Below are 21,361 nucleotides of genomic sequence, written 5' to 3'. Positions count from 1 at the left end.
AATTAATTGGCAGTGGTTAGAAGAGACACTACTGAGTAGACTAGTGTCAAACCCACTTTTACCCCAGCATAAAGAATAGTTATTTTACAACCCAATATTGTGAACATACCAGTCAACATTGTATTGATTAATATCGGTCTTAATTAAACAAAATGTAACCATATTTTTCATAAATATTTGACATTGTTTTCCTTCTTGCATTTACTTATAAGCACAATAAAAAAGACATTGACTAAAATGTAATATATTTTGAATGAGTCATCGACATTGTAATGTTTTGAAATGCTGACTTTTAATCTGAAGTTTTTCTATTACCATACGAATCAAGGCATCGTTTGTGCTGCTGGCAGAACCAAGCTGGAAGTAGGGTTGTACTTGTAGAAATGGTTGCGTACATACGTCGCATACCAACATTTCACATTTCAAATGTTTTTAGTCGTATGTACCGGATACACATGGTATACACCGTCTAACTAAATGCTTACTTGCATGTTCCTTCTGCACAATGCAACAATAATAAAAGATAATAATATGAAGATAAAGTAAATGGCTCAGTAGAAAAGAAATGGAAACATCCACAGGTTGCATCATACTTTTCTCAGGGATTTTCTGCAAGTCTTCCTACTTTCATGGGCAGCCTTTGAGGTCAGATAAGTAGCGAACAATGTCTCTGATACAACCCATGCGCCAAATTTCAGTTTTCGATTAGTCTCCCCATAAATTCTGACTTCCTAAATTACGAAAGCTTAAAGTTGAGTTCCGCTACGAGGTGTGTACGTTTTTCGAGAGGCGGTGTTTAGCACCTCCTCCGGGTCATCGTATACGGTATACAGTGGAGCCATACTTCAGGCGGTGATGACATATTTCCTAGGATTTATGAGCTGATATTGTTCTCAAGGTAGGTGGACACATAACTGTCATTCCTCAGTGTTGCATGTTTGTTAGAATACAAACACGTAAAGCCTGTTCTGTATGTTGGTGTAGCCTATTTAACTTTGGACACTGCGCTTTTCGAGATTGCTGTGCGCGGTGATGTGTCGAGTCAGTGTATTAAAGTGATGATGTTTCCGTAAGCGGCAAGTCAACGGCAGTACATTGCCTTATTAGACCACTATAGAATTCGATTATTATTCGATCAGAACTGGAAATATATTATTCTAATTTTCAAATGATTGTGTTAACTTCAACAAGAATAGACTAGCCTAAATCAACAAGTAAGACATTTTAGCTTTAAAACGTTTATGAACACTTTCACATGTTAAACTCTCATTTGAAAGACATTATGCAACTCATCATCAACTTATCAATTCCACTGAAGATATTTGGCAAATGTAGGTTATTAAGAATTATATGGATTGGTGCATAATTTGTTTTCATTGCTGTGTCATGCCATGTAAAATGTTATTATTTTCCCTTTGCTTTTGTTATTACATTCATTTGATGCAGTCAACGTGTCCAGACATTGTCTATGAGCAGAGGATACCTTATTGTATAGTAATAACACAAGTGTTACAACATGGCAATTAAGCCTGTTGATTACAGGTATGCCTAAGTCCATGGCATTGCGTTTAGGATCATCACAATTCAGTCATTGAATTGACTTTTGAATGAATAACCATTGTTGTAATTTCATTCTAATTTAATGATGAGACCAGATAGTTAAGTACATTGGCACAGCTTTCTTGTACCAAAAGAACCAAAAGTCCACTCAGTGTTCAGGCCAAGCTGTCTGTGTTCTTGTCCAATCCACTCAGTGGTCAGGCCAAGCTGTCTGAGTTCTTGTCCAATCCACTCAGTGTTCAGGCCAAGCTGTCTGTGTTCCTGTCCAATCCACTCAGTGGTCAGGCCAAGCTGTCTGCGTTCTTGTCCAATCCACTCAGTGTTCAGGCCAAGCTGTCTGTGTTCTTGTCCAATCCACTCAGTGTTCAGGCCAAGCTGTCTGTGTTCTTGTCCAATCCACTCAGTGTTCAGGCCAAGCTGTCTGTGTTCCTGTCCAATCCACTCAGTGTTCAGGCCAAGCTGTCTGTGTTCTTGTCCAATCCACTCAGTGTTCAGGCCAAGCTGTCTGTGTTCTTGTCCAATCCACTCAGTGTTCAGGCCAAGCTGTCTGTGTTCCTGTCCAATCCACTCAGTGTTCAGGCCAAGCTGTCTGTGTTCTTGTCCAATCCACTCAGTGTTCAGGCCAAGCTGTCTGTGTTCCTGTCCAATCCACTCAGTGGTCAGGCCAAGCTGTCTGGGTTCTTGTCCAATCCACTCAGTGTTCAGGCCAAGCTGTCTGTGTTCCTGTCCAATCCACTCAGTGTTCAGGCCAAGCTGTCTGTGTTCTTGTCCAATCCACTCAGTGGTCAGTCCAAGCTGTCTGTGTTCTTGTCCAATCCACTCAGTGGTCAGGCCAAGCTGTCTGTGTTCCTGTCCAATCCACTCAGTGGTCAGGCCAAGCTGTCTGTGTTCCTGTCCAATCCACTCAGTGGTCAGGCCAAGCTGTCTGTGTTCTTGTCCAATCCACTCAGTGGTCAGGCCAAGCTGTCTGTGTTCTTTTCCAATCCACTCAGTGGTCAGGCCAAGCTGTCTGTGTTCTTGTCCAATCCACTCAGTGTTCAGGCCAAGCTGTCTGTGTTCCTGTCCAATCCACTCAGTGGTCAGGCCAAGCTGTCTGTGTTCCTGTCCAATCCACTCAGCTCTTATTGCTTTGCGGATGGATCGTTCAGAAATGTGGAACACATGCAGGTCACCACGTCACAGCCCAAATAGGCTCATTCAGAACTTGGACCATCCATCCAAACTACGTGACCAGCACTGCGAACACACAACCACACTACGTGCATGAACTCCTCACAGAAATGCTACGCTTTGTTGAACAACTGAGAGGAGCCTCAGAGCCACACTGAGCTTGTGATCTACTGTAACACACACACACACACACACACACACACACACACACACACACACACACACACACACACACACACACACACACACACACACACACACACACACACACACACACACACACACACACACACACACACACACACACACACACACACACAGGCCTATCTCAGTCTTGTGGCTTCAGTACATCCCCTCTCCCTGGTCCTACACTCACTACAGTAGCTGATAACCAGTTATAACCAGTTATTTCAAGTTATTAGTATTTTACATCATCACTGTTTCAAACAGTTTCACTCACCAGCAATGTGTCATTGGACTTGGACAGTATACAACTTTCAAGCAAAGCTATTGTTTCACTAACTCTGCCACAAGTTTACCATATGTCATATCTGTCTTTCCACACCATCCCTTACATTATGATTCTCTGTGTGTCCCCAGTCTGTAGATTCTACCCAGTGTTCCTGGAGGATCTTCTTAAGTTCAAGGACACATTTGGAGACTCTGGACAGAGACTCTCCTCCTACAGTAGCTGACACCAACTCTCCCACCAGCCAACCATGTCTTCCATAGACCCCTACCAGTACATTATTGTAAGTCCACACATGTCCGGCTACATTCAAATTGTTAGGTATTTACTATACTGCATGTTTTGCATACATTTACTTGGTATTTTGGTAGTGTAACAAACAGCTTCTTACAGCTTCACCTTAAGGCCAGAGAGTCATGTGCTCCAGTAAGAAAGAACCTTCTACTCTAGATAAGACTATCTTTGGCCACATAGTGTTTCTGATAAAGCAGTATTACTTCAGTAGAAAACCTTATATTTGTTCGGTCTCAATCTATCAACATTAGATTAGTGGGCAGCTCTGTTCTCACTACAGTTCTCTTCTCACTCATTCCTGAGTGGTACAGCGGTCTAAGGCACTGCATCTCAGTGCTTGAGGCGTCACTACAGACACCCTGGTTCAAATCCAGACTGTATCACAACCGGCCGTGATTGGGAGTCCCATAGGGCGGCGCACAATTGGCCCAGCGTCGTCTGGGTTTGGCCGGTGTAGGCCGTCATTGTAAATAAGACTTTGTTCTCAATTGACTTGCCTGGTTAAAAAATAAAAAAAACACTACAGCTTTCTTCTCACCACAGCTTTCTTCTCACTACAGCTGTCTTCTCACTACAGCTCTCTTCTCACTACAGCTGTCTTCTCACTACAGCTCTCTTCTCACTACAGCTCTCTTCTCACTACAGCTTTCTTCTCACTACAGCTCTCTTCTCACTACAGCTCTCACTATAGCTCTATAGCTCTCTGGTCCCGTGTGGCTCAGTTGGTAGAGCATGGCGCTTGCAACGCCAGGGTTGTGGGTTCATTTCCCACGGGGGGACCAGGATGAATATGTATGAACTTTCCAATTTGTAAGTCGCTCTGGATAAGAGCGTCTGCTAAATGACTTAAATGTAAATGTAAATGTTCTCACTACAGCTCTCTTCTCACTACAGCTCTCTTCTCACTACAGCTCTCTTCTCACGACAGCTCTCTTCTCACGACAGCTCTCTTCTCACGACAGCTGTCTTCTCACGACAGCTGTCTTCTCACTACAGCTCTCTTCTCACTACAGCTCTCTTCTCACGACAGCTCTCTTCTCACGACAGCTGTCTTCTCACTACAGCTCTCTTCTCACTACAGCTCTCTTCTCACTACAGCTCTCTTCTCACTACAGCTCTCTTCTCACTACAGCTCTCTTCTCACTACAGCTCTCTTCTCACGACAGCTCTCTTCTCACTACAGCTCTCTTCTCAGTACAGCTGTCTTCTCACTACAGCTCTCTTCTCACTACAGCTCTCTTCTTACTACAGCTGTCTTCTCACTACAGCTGTCTTCTCACTACAGCTGTCTTCTCACTACAGCTGTCTTCTCAGTACAGTTCTCAAGGCTAGGGGTATGCCTAGTGTTCATCATGATAAAGAAGGTGTAGGGTGGCCCAGCCCCTGAAGTGACTCAGAACAACTGTATGCAAGAATTTCCTTTCTGTTGTCTTAGGAATTCAACATTCTATGTGTTATCTCACCAACCCCATCTTGTCACACCTCTGGGTAGTAGAGGTTCAGTTGTCTCTACGTCTTGTAGGTTTGACATCTGATTGGAAGTTAACTCAACATGGTATTGGTCAACAACTCAGATTCTTTATCTACACACGATCAGATGTTATAAAGACTTATAGATTTCCTCTTTCTCTTTTTTGTTCCTGACCTACACTGGTTAGATACCTACACTGTTTCCTTCTCTCTCCACCCCAGGGACTCTTGGGGCATGGCCTTTCAGGTCATGACTTCTCTCTCCACCCCAGGGTCTCTTGGGGCATGGCCTTTCAGGTCATGACTTCTCTCTCCACCCCAGGGACTCTTGGGGCATGGCCTTTCAGGTCATGACTTCTCTCTCCACCCCAGGGACTCTTGGGGCATGGCCTTTCAGGTCATGACTTCTCTCTCCACCCCAGGGTCTCTTGGGGCATGGCCTTTCAGGTCATGACTTCTCTCTCCACCCCAGGGTCTCTTGGGGCATGGCCTTTCAGGTCATGACTTCTCTCTCCACCCCAGGGTCTCTTGGGGCATGGCCTTTCAGGTCATGACTTTTCTCTCCACCCCAGGGACTCTTGGGGCATGGCCTTTCAGGTCATGACTTTTCTCTCCACCCCAGGGACTCTTGGGGCATGGCCTTTCAGGTCATGACTTCTCTCTCCACCCCAGGGTCTCTTGGGGCATGGCCTTTCAGGTCATGACTTCTCTCTCCACCCCAGGGTCTCTTGGGGCATGGCCTTTCAGGTCATGACTTCTCTCTCCACGCCAGGGTCTCTTGGGGCATGGCCTTTCAGGTCATGACTTTTCTCTCCACCCCAGGGACTCTTGGGGCATGGCCTTTCAGGTCATGACTTTTCTCTCCACCCCAGGGACTCTTGGGGCATGGCCTTTCAGGTCATGACTTCTCTCTCCACCCCAGGGTCTCTTGGGGCATGGCCTTTCAGGTCATGACTTCTCTCTCCACCCCAGGGTCTCTTGGGGCATGGCCTTTCAGGTCATGACTTTTCTCTCCACCCCAGGGTCTCTTGGGGCATGGCCTTTCAGGTCATGACTTCTCTCTCCACCCCAGGGTCTCTTGGGGCATGGCCTTTCAAGTCATGACTTTTCTCTCCACCCCAGGGACTCTTGGGGCATGGCCTTTCAGGTCATGACTTTTCTCTCCACCCCAGGGACTCTTGGGGCATGGCCTTTCAGGTCATGACTTCTCTCTCCACCCCAGGGTCTCTTGGGGCATGGCCTTTCAGGTCATGACTTCTCTCTCCACCCCAGGGTCTCTTGGGGCATGGCCTTTCAGGTCATGACTTTTCTCTCGACCCCAGGGACTCTTGGGGCATGGCCTTTCAGGTCATGACTTTTCTCTCCACCCCAGGGACTCTTGGGGCATGGCCTTTCAGGTCATGACTTCTCTCTCCACCCCAGGGACTCTTGGGGCAAGGCCTTTCAGGTCATGACTTCTCTCTCCCCCCCAGGGTCTCTTGGGGCATGGCCTTTCAGGTCATGACTTCTCTCTCCCCCCCAGGGTCTCTTGGGGCATGGCCTTTCAGGTCATGACTTCTCTCTCCACCCCAGGGACTCTTTGGGCATGGCCTTTCAGGTCATGACTTCTCTCTCCACCCCAGGGACTCTTGGGGCATGGCCTTTCAGGTCATGACTTCTCTCTCCACCCCAGGGACTCTTGGAGCATGGCCTTTCAGGTCATGACTTCTCTCTCCACCCCAGAGACTCTTGGGGCATGGCCTTTCAGGTCATGACTTCTCTCTCCACCCCAGGGACTCTTGGGGCATGGCCTTTCAGGTCATGACTTCTCTCTCCACCCCAGGGTCTCTTGGGGCATGGCCTTTCAGGTCATGACTTCTCTCTCCACCCCAGGGACTCTTGGGGCATGGCCTTTCAGGTCATGACTTCTCTCTCCACCCCAGGGACTCTTGGAATATGGCCTTTCAGGTCATGACTTCTCTCCCCACCCCAGGGTCTCTTGGGGTATGGCCTTTCAGGTCATGACTTCTCTCTCCACCCCAAGGTCTCTTCTTTCTCACTCTCCCTCTCTGATCATGCTTGGAATAATGTCTTGTAATGCTTGTTAATGATTTGTAACTTAAGTTTATTCCTTGTATAATGTATCCTTCATTTGACAAAGTAATTAAATAGAATATATAGAATTCCATTCTCAGACATTTCTTGATTGCCTATTACTGTAACTCAACTAAATCAAATCAAATTTAATTTGTCACATGCGCCGAATAGAACAGGTGTAGACCTTACTGTGAAATGCTTACTTACAAGCCCTTAACCAACAATGCAGTTTTAAGATAAACAAGAAAATATTTACTAAATAAACTAAAGTTAAAAAAAGTGACACAATATAATAACAATAACGAGGCTATATACAGGGGGTACCAGTACAGAGTCAATGTGTGGGGTACAACATGTTAGCCGAGGTAATTGAGGTAATATGTACATGGGGGTCAGCGAGTAGCAGCAGCGTTAAAAAATGCAAATAGTCCGGGTAGCCATTTGACTAATTGTTCAGTAGTCTTATGGCTAGAAGCAGTTAAGGAGCCTTTTGGACCTAGGCTTGCCGTACCGTAGCAGAGAGAACAGTCTATGACTGGGGTGGCTGGAGTGTTTGACAATTTTTTGGGATCTTTCTCTGAGACCGCCTAGTATAGAGGTCCTGGATGGCAGTGATGTACTGGGCTGCACGCACTACCCTCTGTAGCACCTTATGGTCGGATGCCGAGCAGTTGCCGTACCAGGCAGCATACTACTCGCCAATGTCCAGTCTCTTGACAACAAGGTAGATGGAATCCGAGCAAGGGTAGCATTCCAGAGAGACATAAGAGACTGTAACATTCTTTGCTTCACGGAAACATGGCTCACTCGAGACACGCTAACGGAGTCGGTACAGCCAGCTGGTTTATTCACGCATTGCGCCGACAGAAACAATCATCTTTCTGGTAAGAAGAAGGGCGGGGGGGTATGCCTTATGATTAACGAGACGTGGTGTGATCATAACATCATACAGGAACTCAAGTCCTTCTGTTCACCTGACTTAGAATTCCTCACAATCAAATGTCGACAGCATTATCTAACAAGAGAATTCTCTTCGATTATAATCACAGCCGCATATATTCCCCCCCAAGCAGACACATCGATGGCCCTGAATGAACTTCATTTGACTCTATGTAAACTGGAAACCACATATCCTGAGACTGCATTCATTGAAGCTGGGGATTTTAACAAGGCTAATCTGAAAACAAGACTCCCTAAATTCTATCAGCATATCGATTGTGCAACCAGGGCTGGTAAAACCCTAGATTATTGTTATACTAACTTCCGCGACGCATATAAGGCCCTCCCCCGCCCTCCCTTCGGAAAAGCTGACCACGACTCCATTTTGTTGCTTCCAACCTATAGACAGAAACTAAAACAGGAAGCTCCCGCGCTCAGGTCTGTTCAACGCTGGTCCGACCAATCTGATTCCACGCTTCAAGATTGCTTCGATCACGTGGACTGGGATATGTTCCGCATTGCGTCAAACAACAACATCGACGAATACGCTGATTCGGTGAGCGAGTTTATTAGCAAGTACATCGGCGATGTCGTACCCACAGCAACTATTAAAACATTCCCAAACCAGAAACCGTGGATTGATGGCAGCATTCGCGTGTAACTGAAAGCGCGAACCACTGCTTTTAATCAGGGCAAGGTGACCGGAAACGTGACCGAATACAAACAGTGTAGCTATTCCCTCCGCGAGGCAATCAAACAAGCTAAGCGTCTGTATAGAGACAAAGTAGAGTCACAATTCAACTGCTCAGACACAAGAGGTATGTGGCAGGGTCTACAGTCAATCATGGATTACAAAAAGAAAACCAGCCCCGTCGCGTACCAGGATGTCAGACTAAACAACTTCTTTGCCCGCTTTGAGGACAATACAGTGCCACTGACACGGCCCTCTACCAAAACCTGTCAACTCTCCTTCACTGCAGCCGACATAAGTAAAACATTTAAACGTGTTAACCCTCGCAAGGCTGCAGGCCCAGACGGCATCCCCAGCCGCGTACTCAGAGCATGCGCAGACCAGCTGGCTGGTGTGTTTACGGACATATTCAACCAATCCTTATCCCAGTCTGCTGTCCCCACATGCTTCAAGAGGGCCACCATTGTTCCTGTTCCTAAGAAAGCTAAGGTAACTAAGTTAAACGACTACCGCCCCGTAGCACTCACTTCTGTCATCATGAAGTGCTTTGAGAGACTAGTCAAGGACCATATCACCTCCACCCTACTCCAATTTGCTTACCGCCCCAATAGGTCCACAGACGAAGCAATCGCAACCACACTGCACACTGCCCTAACCCATCTGGACAAGAGGAATACCTATGTGAGAATGCTGTTCATCGACTACAGCTCAGCATTTAACACCATAGTACCCTCCAAACACGTAATCAAGCTCAAGACCCTGGGTCTCGACCCCTCCCTGTGCAACTGGGTACTGGACTTCCTGACGAGCCGCCCCCAGGTGGTGAGTGTAGGTAACAACATCTCCCCTCCGCTGATCCTCAACCCTGGGGCCCCACAAGGGTGAGTTCTGAGCCCTCTCCTGTACTCCCTGTTCACCTACGACTGCGTGGCCATGCACGCCTCCAACTCAATCATCAAGTTTGCAGACGACACTACAGTGGTAGGCTTGATTACCAACAATGACGAGACGGCCTACAGGGAGGAGGTGAGGGCCCTCGGAGTGTGGTGTCAGGAAAATAACCTCACACTCAACGTCAACAAAACAAAGGAGATGATCGTGGACTTCAGGAAACAGCAGAGGGAGCACCCCCCTATCCACATCGACGTGACAGTAGTGGACAGGGTAGTAAGTTTTAAGTTCCTCGGCGTACACATCACGGTCAAACTGAATTGGTCCACCCACACAGACAGTGTGGTGAAGAAGGCACAGCAGCGCCTCTTCAACCTCAGGAGGCTGAAGAAATGTGGCTTGTCACCAAAAGCACTCACAAACTTTTACAGATGCACGATTGAGAGCATCCTGTCGGGCTGTATCACCGCCTGGTATGGCAACTGCTCCGCCCACAACCGTAAGGCTCTCCAGAGGTTAGTGAGGTCTGCACAACGCATCACCGGGGGCAAACTACCTGCCCTCCAGGACACCTACACCACCCGATTTCAAGGACATCAACCACCCGAGCCACTGCCTGTTCACCCCGCTATCATCCAGAAGGCGAGTTCAGTACAGGTGCATCAAAGCAGGGACCGAGAGACTGAAAAACAGCTTCTATCTCAAGGCCATCAGACTGTTAAACAGCCACCACTAACATTGAGTGGCTGCTGCCAACACACTGACTCAACTCCAGCCACTTTAACAATGGAAAAATGAATGGAAAAATGTATCACTAGCCACTTTAAACAATGCCACTTAATATAATGTTTACGTACCCTACATTACTCATCTCATATGTACATGTATATACTGTACTCTATATCATCTACTGCATCTTGCCATCTTTATGTAATACATGTATCACTAGCCACTTTAAACAATGCCACTTTTATATGTTTACATACCCTACATTACTCATCTCATATGTTTATACTGTACTCTATACCATCTACTGCATCTTGCCTATGCCGTTCTGTACCATCACTCATTCATATATTTTTATGTACATATTCTTCATTCCTTTACACTTGTGTATAAGGTAGTTGTAGTGAAATTGATAGGTTAGATTACTCGTTGGTTATTACTGCATTGTCGGAACTAGAAGCACAAGCATTTTGATACACTCACATTAACATCTGCTAACCATGTGTATGTGACAAATACAATTTGATTTGATTTGATTTGCAACCAGTCAGGATGCTCTCGATGGTGCAGCTGTAGAACTTTTGGAGGATCTGGGGACCCATGCCAAATCTTTTCTGTCTCCTGAGGGGGAATAGTCTCTTGCATATTTTAATTATCTTTAAGGAGTCAGGTAAACATTTTAATAGGCTAATTGCATAGTCTTATTCTTATCACGGTCGCATGTGAGGTAAATATAATATATCACATATCAAATATTACCCCACTACAAATGTGCCCTGTTGTCTTGACATGGAGATATTCTACTGTAGCCCCATTGGCTGCTCAGTTCCTATTGAAAGTCTATGCCTGCTGCGAAGCCTCACTCATCACTGCTATGCTGTAGTGGAGACTAGCAGATCTGCAGATTCACTATCAGGGGAATGGTGATTAGACAAAATGACATCATTATACCTTCTGTTTACAAATTACCTAAAACAACAAGAAAGCAACAAAACTACAGTTGTCTGCCCCATAGTAGGAGTACGGCATCTGATCGTCTTTCACAGTACCTGTACACAGCCAATCTGTAAATAGCACACCCGACTACCTCATCCCCATATTATTACTTACCCTCTTGCTCTTTTGCACCCCAGTATCTCTACTTGCACATCATCAGCTGCACATATATCACCCCAGTATTAATGCTAAATTGTAATTATATTCGCCGCTAGGGCCTATTTATTGCCTTACCTCCCTACTCTTCTACATTTGCACACACTGTACATAGATTTTTCTATTGTGTTAATGACTGTACGTTTGTTTATGTGTAACTCTGTGTTGTTTTTGTCGCACTGCTATGCTTTATCTTAGCCAGGTCGCAGCTGTAAATGACAACTTGTTCTTAGCTGGCCTACCTGGTTAAATAAAGGTGAAATAAAGGTGAAATAAAAACAGTAAGAGAAGGATAGGAATCACGAGACACAGGTTGTCATCTTCAGCCCAGGTTTGGACACAAATCACAGTTGAAATTGTACACACTGTACCTAAGAAGTTCTATGTTGGAGTTCAAGTGCGATAGATTTGTGTTTGTGTGAGGAGTGTGTCCTGGCTCACAGACTGTCTGTTATGTGTTGTTTTTCTGTGCAGGTGGAGCAGCAGTTCTCTCACAAGTTCAGAGTGACGGTGGTGCGAGCTGAGAATGTCACCAAGGGAGCACTGGGTGACCTGTGTGAGTCTGACAACACCTGTTATTCTACCTGCTCATAGTTCACACGTTAACGATCACAAATTCTCCAACATAAAAACACCGCAGGGAGTTGTCATTTCTGTAAAAACTAAGAATTAATGTTGTGTCGTGAAATGTAATTCCGCCAAGTAATAGCGATATTATTAAAGTCATAACACTATAGTGTCATCTATTTGTTGATATGTATGTTTCTATCACTCAATGTACATTGCTATGTTTGCTTGTATGTAAATCAAATCAATCAAATGGAATGTTATTTGTCACATGCTTGGTAAACAACAGGTGTAAACTATCACTGAAATGCGCACTTATGGGCTCTTCCCAACAATGCAGAGAAAAATAACTATACAAGGAATAAATACGTAATGAGTAATGATAACTTGCCTATAGACCGTTGCTCACGAGTGGCACAGCGGTCTGAGGCACTGCATCTCAGTGCAAGAGGTGTCACTACAGTCCCTGGTTGAAATCCAGGCTGTATCACATCCGGCCGTGATTGGGAGTCCCATAGGGCGGCGCACAATTGTCCTCAGCGTCGTCTGGGTTAGTGTTTGGCCGGTGTAGGCCGTCATTGTAAATAAGTGTGTGTTCTGAACTGACTTGCCAAGTTAAATAAAGGTTAAATAAAAAAATATATATACATGGGGTACCAGTACTGAGTTGATGTGCAGGGGTACGAGGTAATTGAGGTAGATATGTAAATATAGGTAGAGAGAAACTGACTAGGCAACAGGACAGTAGCAGCAGTGTATGTGAGTCAAAAGAGTTAGTGCAAAACGGGTCAATGCAGATAGTCCGGGTAGCTATTAGTAAACTATTTAACTAATTGTTTAGCAGTCTTAGATGTTGGTCAGGGTCCTGTTGGCTCCAGACTTGGTACATTGGTACCTTTTAGCGTGTGGTAGTGGAGAGAACAGTCTATGACTTGGGTGGCTGTAGTCTTTGACAATTTTTAGGCCCTTCCTCTGACACCGCCTGGTATAGAGGTCCTGGATAGCAGGGAGCTCGGCCCCAGTGATTTACTGGGCCGTATGCACTACCCTCTGTAGCGCCTTGCGGTCAGATGCCAAGCAGTTGCCATACCAAGGGGTGATGCAGCCAGTCAAGATGCTCTCAAGTGTGCAGCTGTAGAACTTTTTGAGGATCTGAGGGTCCATGCCAAATCTTTTCGGGTCCTGAGGAGGAAGAAGCATTGTCGTGCCCTCTTCATGACTGTGTTTGTGTGTGTGTACCATGACAATTCCTTAGTGATGTGGACACTGAAGAACTTGAAGCTCACGATCTGTCCACCACAGCCCTGTCTATTGTGAGGTTCTGAGTTATACACTATAGCCCTTACCATATCATATGTGATGGAATATTATTTGCTGTTGGCTTGTGTGGATGTATGTGTTATGCAACATAGCTGACTTGAGACATTGTTAACAGTTTCAGGGCCATGGGCCTTTCTCATGATGGAAAAATACAGAATAACATGAAGACAGGAACTGTGCAATTCTATGTGGATATGGGCGTGCTCGGCCCTCTGTTTCCTGTAGTCCATTTCTCATGTACTGTATATAACACATACATTTGTGTGTTTGTGTCTGCAGTGGACACTCCTGACCCCTATGTGGAGCTGTTCATCCCAACTTCCCCCGAGAGCAGGAAACGAACGCGCCACATAGACAACGACATCAACCCTGAATGGAACGAAACCTTTAACTTCATACTAGACCCAAACCAGGAGAACTTTCTGGAGGTGAACAAAAAGTCTAGTAAAATCAAAACAGTCAAATGTAACTCATTTTATGTCAGGCCCAGTCCACTACAGTACAATGGTTACCTGAAGCTTGTTTGTTGGTGCTTTACTACTCAATCAGATGACGTTAATGGATGCCAATTACGTGATGGATGAGAAACTTGGGACGGCGTCGTACAACATCTCCAAAATGTTGAAAACTGGTCAGACGGAGACGGTGCCTTTTCTTATCGGCAAAGTAAGCGCTCTATATTTTCTGTCTGTAGTAACTACATTAACCTACAGCGGAAAGTGTGTCTGAAATACATTCGCTCTGACCAGACTGTAGTTGTCTGTTGAGTGATGACTTATCTATAAGACTTTTTCCTCTCTTCTCATCTTTTTCTTCTTCCTGAATATCCCTCTCTTTTCTTTGTTTCCCTCTATCTATTCACCCCCCCTCTTCCTTACTGTAGCCTACCCACCTGCATCTCTCCCCCTTCTCTCCTCTCATCACCCTCCTCCTCTCATCCCTCCTCCCTCTGCTTGTGGATGTTGTATTCTATCCCATTGTGTTTTGCAGTTGACATATTAATCAATGTTTTCTCTTCTACAATAACCACAGCGTCTTTGTGTTGTTTTTACAGGCAACCAATGTGTACATAGAGATGGCCCTGGAGGTCTGGTAGGTACACTTTCATTATTTCTCCTCTCATCCCCTCTCCTCTCATCTCCTTTCCTCTCCTCGTGTCTGTCTGTCAGGAAGCCTGTCTTGTTTACAGATGCTATCTTAAACACTGTGGCTTCTCTGGTTCACCTGAAGGCCTCTCTCTCAAATTAAAATTGCTTTATTGGCATCTCTCTCTCTCTCTCTCCATGTAAAAAAAAATAAGCACACAGCCAGATAATAATCCTTAAAACTGTAGCACTGGGTGGAACAATACTTTAGACTCAGGTTAAACAAACACAGGAATTCACGTCAATCTATTTAACCCACACAAGAGTGAGTACATTTCTTTATACTTTTAAAGACTGTAACTGTTTTCAGTAAACACATGGCTTAGATTTACTGTACTGCATCACAAAGGGCTGTTGCTTCAGATGAAGGGAATGATATGTTTGGCTTGTTTTGGAGGTAGGACGTCAAAGGTCTTGGGTGTGTTTGTCTCAGTAGGTGTAACGGCTTTCTTCCTGGGATGAAGGAGAGGACCAAAATGCAGCGCAGTTAGTGTTCAACATGTTTAATATAACGAACTGTGAACACTTACAACAATACAAAAAACAACAAACGTGAAAACCGAGACAGTCCTATCTGGTGCAGAACACAAACACAGAGACAGGAAACAACCACCCACAATCCCCAACACAAAACAAGCCACCTTTATATGATTCTCAATCAGGGACAACGATTGACAGCTGCCTCTGATTGAGAACCATATTAGGCTGGACACAGAAACAGACAAACTAGACACACAACATAGAATTCCCACCCAGCTCACGTCCTGACCAACACTAAACAAGCAAAACACATAAGAACTCTGGTCAGGACGTTACAGTAGGTCTGTCTCAGACCAGACCATCTTGGAGCGAGGCTTTTATTCAAAGTGACTTACAGTCATGTGTACATAGTAACCTACAGTACATAAAATCAATCACCATTGCTGCCCAAGAGGTCTACTACATGTCTGTTTCCATATGGGAAAATATTTGATGTTTTAAAGCTGTTGTTGATATGTAATTACACAACTGTATGTGTATTTATTATGGATGCTACCAAAGCAGCAGCTACTCTTCCTGGGGTCCAGCAAAATTAAGGCAGTTTATACAATTCTAAAAACATTACAACACATTCACAGATTTCACAACACACTGTGTGCCCTCAGGCCCCTACTCCACTACTACCACATATCTACAGTACTAAATCCATGTTAATGTATAGTGCATATATTATCGTGTGTGTGTGTGTGTGTGTGTGTGTGTGTGTGTGTGTGTGTGTGTGTGTGTGTGTGTGTGTGTCTGTGCCAATGTTTGTGTTGCTTCTCAGTCCCCGCTGTTCCATAAGGTGTTTTTTAATCTGTTTTTTAAATCAAATTTTACTGCTTGCATCAGTTACTTGATGTGGAATAGAGTTCAATGTAGTCATGGCTCTATGTAGTGCTGTGTGCCTGTCTGTATAGTCTGTTCTGGACTTGGGGACTGTGAAGAGACCTCTTGTGGCATGTATTGTGGGGTATGCATGGGTGTCCTAGCTGTGTGCCAGTAGTTTAGACAGACAGCTCGGTGCATTCAACATGTCAATACCTCTCATAAATAAAAAGTAGTGATAAGGTCAATCTCTCTTCCACTTTCAGCCAGGAGAGATTGACGTGCATATTATTAATATTAGCTCTCTGTGTACATCCAAGGGCCAGCCGTGCTGTCCTGTTCTGAACCAATTGCAATTTTCCTTAGTCCTTTTTTGTGGCACCTGAACAGTAGTCAAGGTGCGACAAAACTAGAACTGACAAAACTAGAAACTAAAACTGTAGGACCTGTCTTGTTGATAGTGTTGCTAAGATGGCGGAGCATCGCTTTATTATAGACAAACTTCTCCCCATCTTAGCTACTACTGCATCAATAGTTTTGACCATGACAGTTTACAATCTAGGGTTACTTCAAGCAGTTTAGTCATTTCAACTTGCTCAATTTCCACATTATTTATTACAAGATTTAGTTGAGGTTTAACGTTTAGTGAGTGTTTTGATCCAAATACAATGCTTTTAGTTTTAGAAACATTTAGGGCTAACTTATTCCTTGCCACCCACTATGAAACTAAGTGCAGCTCTTTGTTGAGTGTTGCAGTCATTTCAGTCGCTGTAGTAGCTGACGTGTATAGTGTTGAGTCATTCGCAAACATAGACACTCTGGCTTTATTCAAAGTCAGTGGCATGTCGTTAGTAAAAATTGAAAAAAGCAAGGGGCCTAAACAGCTACCCTGGGGAATTCCTCATTTTATCTGGATTATATTTGAGAGGCTTCCATTAAAGAACACCCTCTGTGATCTGTTAGACAAGTAACTCTTTATCCAAATTATAGCAGGGGGTGTAAAGCCATAACACATACATTTTTCCAGCAGCAGACTATGATCGATAATGTAAAAAGCTGCACTGAAGTCTAACAAGACAGTCCCCACAATCATTGTATCATCAATTTCTCTCAACCAATCATCAGTCATTTGTGCAAGTGCTGTGCTTGTTGAGTGACCTTCCCCATAAGCATGCTGAAATTCTGTTGTCAATTTGTTTACTGTGAAATAGTGTTGTATCTGGTCAAACACAATTTTTTTCCAGAAGTTTACTAAGGGTTGGTAACAGGCTGATTGGTCGGCTATTTGAGCCAGTAAAGGGGGCTTTACTATTCTTGGTTAGAGGAATGACTTTAGCTTCCCTCCAGGCCTGAGGGCACACACTTTCTAGTAGGCTTAAATTGAAGATGTGGCAAATAGGAGTGGCAATATCGTCTGCTTTTATCCTCAGTAATTTTCCATCCAAAATGACAGACCCCGGTGGCTTGTCATTGTTGATAGACAACAATAATTTGTTCACCTCTTCCACACTGACTTTACGGAATTCAAAAGTACAATTCTTGTCTTTCATAATTTGGTCAGATATATTTGGATGTGTAGTGTCAGCGTGTGTTGCTGGCATGTCATCCCTAAGTTTGCTTATCTCGTCAATTAAAAAGTAATTAAAGTAGTTGGCAATATCAGTGGGCTTTGTGATGAATAAGCCATCTGATTCAATGAATGAAGGAGCCGAGTTGGCTTTTTTCCCCAAAATGTCATTTAAGGTGCCCCAAAACGTTTTACTATCATTCTTTATATAATTTATCTTTGTTTCATAGTGTAGTTTATTTTTATTTTTATTTAGTTTAGTTTAGTTACATGATATCTTAATTTGCAGTACATTTGCCAATCAGTTGGCCTCCCATACATCATTGCTCATCCCTCTCAACCATACATTTTTTCAATTCCTCATCAATCCAAGGGGTTTTAACAGTTTTTACAGTCATTTTCTTAATGGGTGCATGCTTATTAGTAACTGGAATAAGTTGTTTCATAAATTTGTTAAGTGCAGCGTCTGGTTGCTCCTCATTACACACCACAGACCAGCAAATATTCTTTACATTATCAACATATGAATCACTACAAAACGTATTATATGACCTCATATACACTATATTAGGCCCAGCCTTTGGAACTTTGGTTTTCCTAAATATGGCTATTACATTGTGATCACTGCATCCTATGGATTTGGATACTGCTTTAAAGCAAATATCTGCAGCATTAGTAAAGATGTGATCAATACATGTTGATAATTTAATTCCTGTGCTGTTTGTAACTACCCTGGTAGGTTGACTGACAACCTGATCCAGGTTGAAGGCACTGGTTACAGTTTGAAGTTTTTTCCTGAGTGTGCAGCTTGATGATAGCCAGTCAATATTTAAATCACCCAGAAAATATACTTTTCTGTTGATATCACATACACTGCTCAAAAAAATAAAGGGAACACTTAAACAACACAATGTAACTCCAAGTCAATCACACTTCTGTGAAATCAAACTGTCCACTTAGGAAGCAACACTGATTGACAATAAATGTCACATAATGTTGTGCAAATGGAATAGACAAAAGGTGGAAATTATAGGCAATTAGCAAGACACCCCCCAAAACAGGAGTGATTCTGCAGGTGGTGACCACAGACCACTTCTCAGTTCCTATGCTTCCTGGCTGATGTTTTGGTCACTTTTGAATGCTGGCGGTGCTCTCACTCTAGTGGTAGCATGAGACGGAGTCTACAACCCACACAAGTGGCTCAGGTAGTGCAGTTCATCCAGGATGGCACATCAATGCGAACTGTGGCAAAAAGGTTTGCTGTGTCTGTCAGCGTAGTGTCCAGAGCATGCAGGCGCTACCAGGAGACAGGCCAGTACATCAGGAGACGTGGAGGAGGCCGTAGGAGGGCAACAACCCAGCAGCAGGACCGCTACCTCCGCCTTTGTGCAAGGAGGTGCACTGCCAGCGCCCTGCAAAATGACCTCCAGCAGGCCACAAATGTGCATGTGTCTGCTCAAACGGTCAGAAACAGACTCCATGAGGGTGGTATGAGGGCCCGACGTCCACAGGTGGGGGTTGTGCTTACAGCCCAACACCGTGCAGGACGTTTGGCATTTGCCAGAGAACACCAAGATTTGCAAATTCGCCACTGGCGCCCTGTGCTCTTCACAGATGAAAGCAGGTTCACACTGAGCACATGAGCACATGTGACAGACGTGACAGAGTCTGGAGACGCCGTGGAGAACGTTCTGCTGCCTGCAACATCCTCCAGCATGACCGGTTTGGCGATGGGTCAGTCATGGTGTGGGGTGGTATTTCTTTGTGGGGCCGCACAGCCCTCCATGTGCTCGCCAGAGGTAGCCTGACTGCCATTAGGTACCGAGATGAGATCCTCAGACCCCTTGTGAGACCATATGCTGACACATGCACATTTGTGGCCTGCTGGAGGTCATTTTGCAGGGCTCTGGCAGTGCACCTCCTTGCACTAAGGCGGAGGTACCGGTCCTGCTGCTGGGTTGTTGCCCTCATACGGCCTCCTCCACGTCTCCTGATGTACTGGCCTGTCTCCTGGTAGCGCCTGCATGCTCTGGACACTACGCTGACAGACACAGCAAACCTTTTTGCCACAGTTCGCATTGATGTGCCATCCTGGATGAACTGCACTACCTGAGCCACTTGTGTGGGTTGTAGACTCCGCCTCATGCTACCACTAGAGTGAGAGCACCGCCAGCATTCAAAAGTGACCAAAACATCAGCCAGGAAGCACAGGAACGAGAAGTGGTCTGTAGTCACCACCTGCAGAATCACTCCTGTTTTGGGGGGTGTCTTGCTAATTGCCTATAATTTCCACCTTTTGTCTATTCCATTTGCACAACAGCATGTGAAATTTATTGTCAATCAGTGTTGCTTCCTAAGTGGACAGTTTGATTTCACAGAAGTGTGATTGACTTGGAGTTACATTGTGTTGTTTAAGTGTTCCCTTTATTTTTTTGAGCAGTGTACATTATCAAGGCATTTCACACATATTATCCAGCTACTGACTGTTAGCACTTGGTGGTCTATAGCAGCTTCCCACAAGAATGGGCTTTAGGTGAGGCAGATGAACCTGTAGCCATATTACTTCAACAGTATTTAACATTAGATCGTGTCTAAGCTTTACAGGAATGTGGTTCTGAATATAGACCGCAACACCGCCTCTGTTGGCATTTCTGTCTTTTCGGTAGATGTTATAACCATGTATTGCTACCACTGTATCCTCAAAGGTATTATCTAAGTGAGTTTCAGAGATAGTCAGAATATGAATGTCATCTGTTACAAGCAAGTTATTGACTTCATGGATGTTTCTTAGGCTACATATGTTAATATGGGCTATTTTTAGCACTTTCTGGGTTGCTTGATTGTTTTTCATGCTTTACTGGGAAGCTTATCAGATGCAGACTTACTCATGTTATTTACATTGGAGCTGCAGGGTGAGCTGCATAAAGTGGTCTTCCTACTATTACACACCGCCTCAGTGCCAACAGTGTAACTCTGGTTTATAGGCTCATGATTACGGCTTACAATAGCTGTAGGATAAACAGATGTATTTGGCACAATTAGGGGTACATAAATTAAATTACTTATTGTGTTTGTCAATGCCCCTAAGATCATGTACGTTTCATGCAGCATTATGACAACTCATTGTCACAATGGTAGGGATTAACTGAGCTGGTCTTGGATTATTTACCAGTCATTGTTTCAACTGTGAATATGTTTTGTGCGCTTTTGTTTATGGTTATTACTGTAGGTCTCCTAAACTAATCTTACAGTATTTCACTCAACAGCACACTTCTGAAAATCTCTGACCCCATTAACAGGCCTTTTTCCTTTTTATATATATATATTTTTTGTATTTTTGTTGTATTTTACCCTCTTTTTCTCCCAAATGTCGATCTTGTCTCATCGCTGCAACTCCCTATCGGGCTCAGGAGGCGAAGGTTGAGTAATGCGTCCTCTGAAACATGACCCACCAAATCACTCTTCTTAACACCTGGATATCAGAACAGCAATTACTCACCTCGAACTGGATGAAGATTTTTCTTCAACGAATCCAACACGAAGGATATACTGCTTTCTCGGGAACAGGCCCGAATCCCCGTCATTTGCGTGAAGAAAAGACAGAGAAAAAAGGGGCAGAGGTCGGGCTGCCTTCTGAGAATTTGTGGGCGAGTGAGTAAACCTCCACTACCATCCATACTATTGGCGAACGTGCAATCATTGGAAAACAAAATGGATGATCTACGATCAAGACTATTCTTCCAACTGGACATAAAATCTGTAATATCTTATGTTTCACCAAGTCGTGGCTGAACGACAACGCGGATAATATAGAGCTGGCAGGATTTTCCATGCATCGGCAGGACAAAGAGGCAATGTCTGGTAAGACGAGGGGCGGGGATGTGTGTCTATTTGTCAATAACAGCTGGTGCGCAATGTCTAATATTAAAGAAATTTCAAGGTATTGCTCGCCTGAAGTACAGTACCTTATGATAAGC

At 44.4% G+C, this 21,361-nt stretch overlaps 1 protein-coding gene across 1 annotated transcript in view; it reads left to right on the top strand.

Moving 5' to 3' along the window:
* The first annotated feature begins 341 nt into the window (after positions 1 to 341).
* Positions 342 to 21,361, top strand: part of pla2g4ab (phospholipase A2, group IVAb (cytosolic, calcium-dependent)) — a 59,925-nt gene continuing 38,905 nt past the window's right edge. The window contains exons 1-6 of the mRNA XM_055943697.1: positions 342 to 898; positions 3,331 to 3,482; positions 11,913 to 11,994; positions 13,605 to 13,753; positions 13,875 to 13,991; positions 14,380 to 14,417. Of these exons, the coding sequence (XP_055799672.1) occupies positions 3,450 to 3,482; positions 11,913 to 11,994; positions 13,605 to 13,753; positions 13,875 to 13,991; positions 14,380 to 14,417 (419 nt within the window). The 5' untranslated portion in view covers positions 342 to 898; positions 3,331 to 3,449. The remainder of the gene's footprint in view (positions 899 to 3,330; positions 3,483 to 11,912; positions 11,995 to 13,604; positions 13,754 to 13,874; positions 13,992 to 14,379; positions 14,418 to 21,361) is intronic.

The sequence above is a fragment of the Salvelinus fontinalis genome, chromosome 14, assembly GCF_029448725.1.
Source record: "Salvelinus fontinalis isolate EN_2023a chromosome 14, ASM2944872v1, whole genome shotgun sequence".
NCBI classification, from domain to species: domain Eukaryota; kingdom Metazoa; phylum Chordata; class Actinopteri; order Salmoniformes; family Salmonidae; genus Salvelinus; species Salvelinus fontinalis.
The sequence above is the reverse complement of the archived record's forward strand: the minus strand, read 5'-3'. Positions and strand labels throughout refer to the sequence as shown.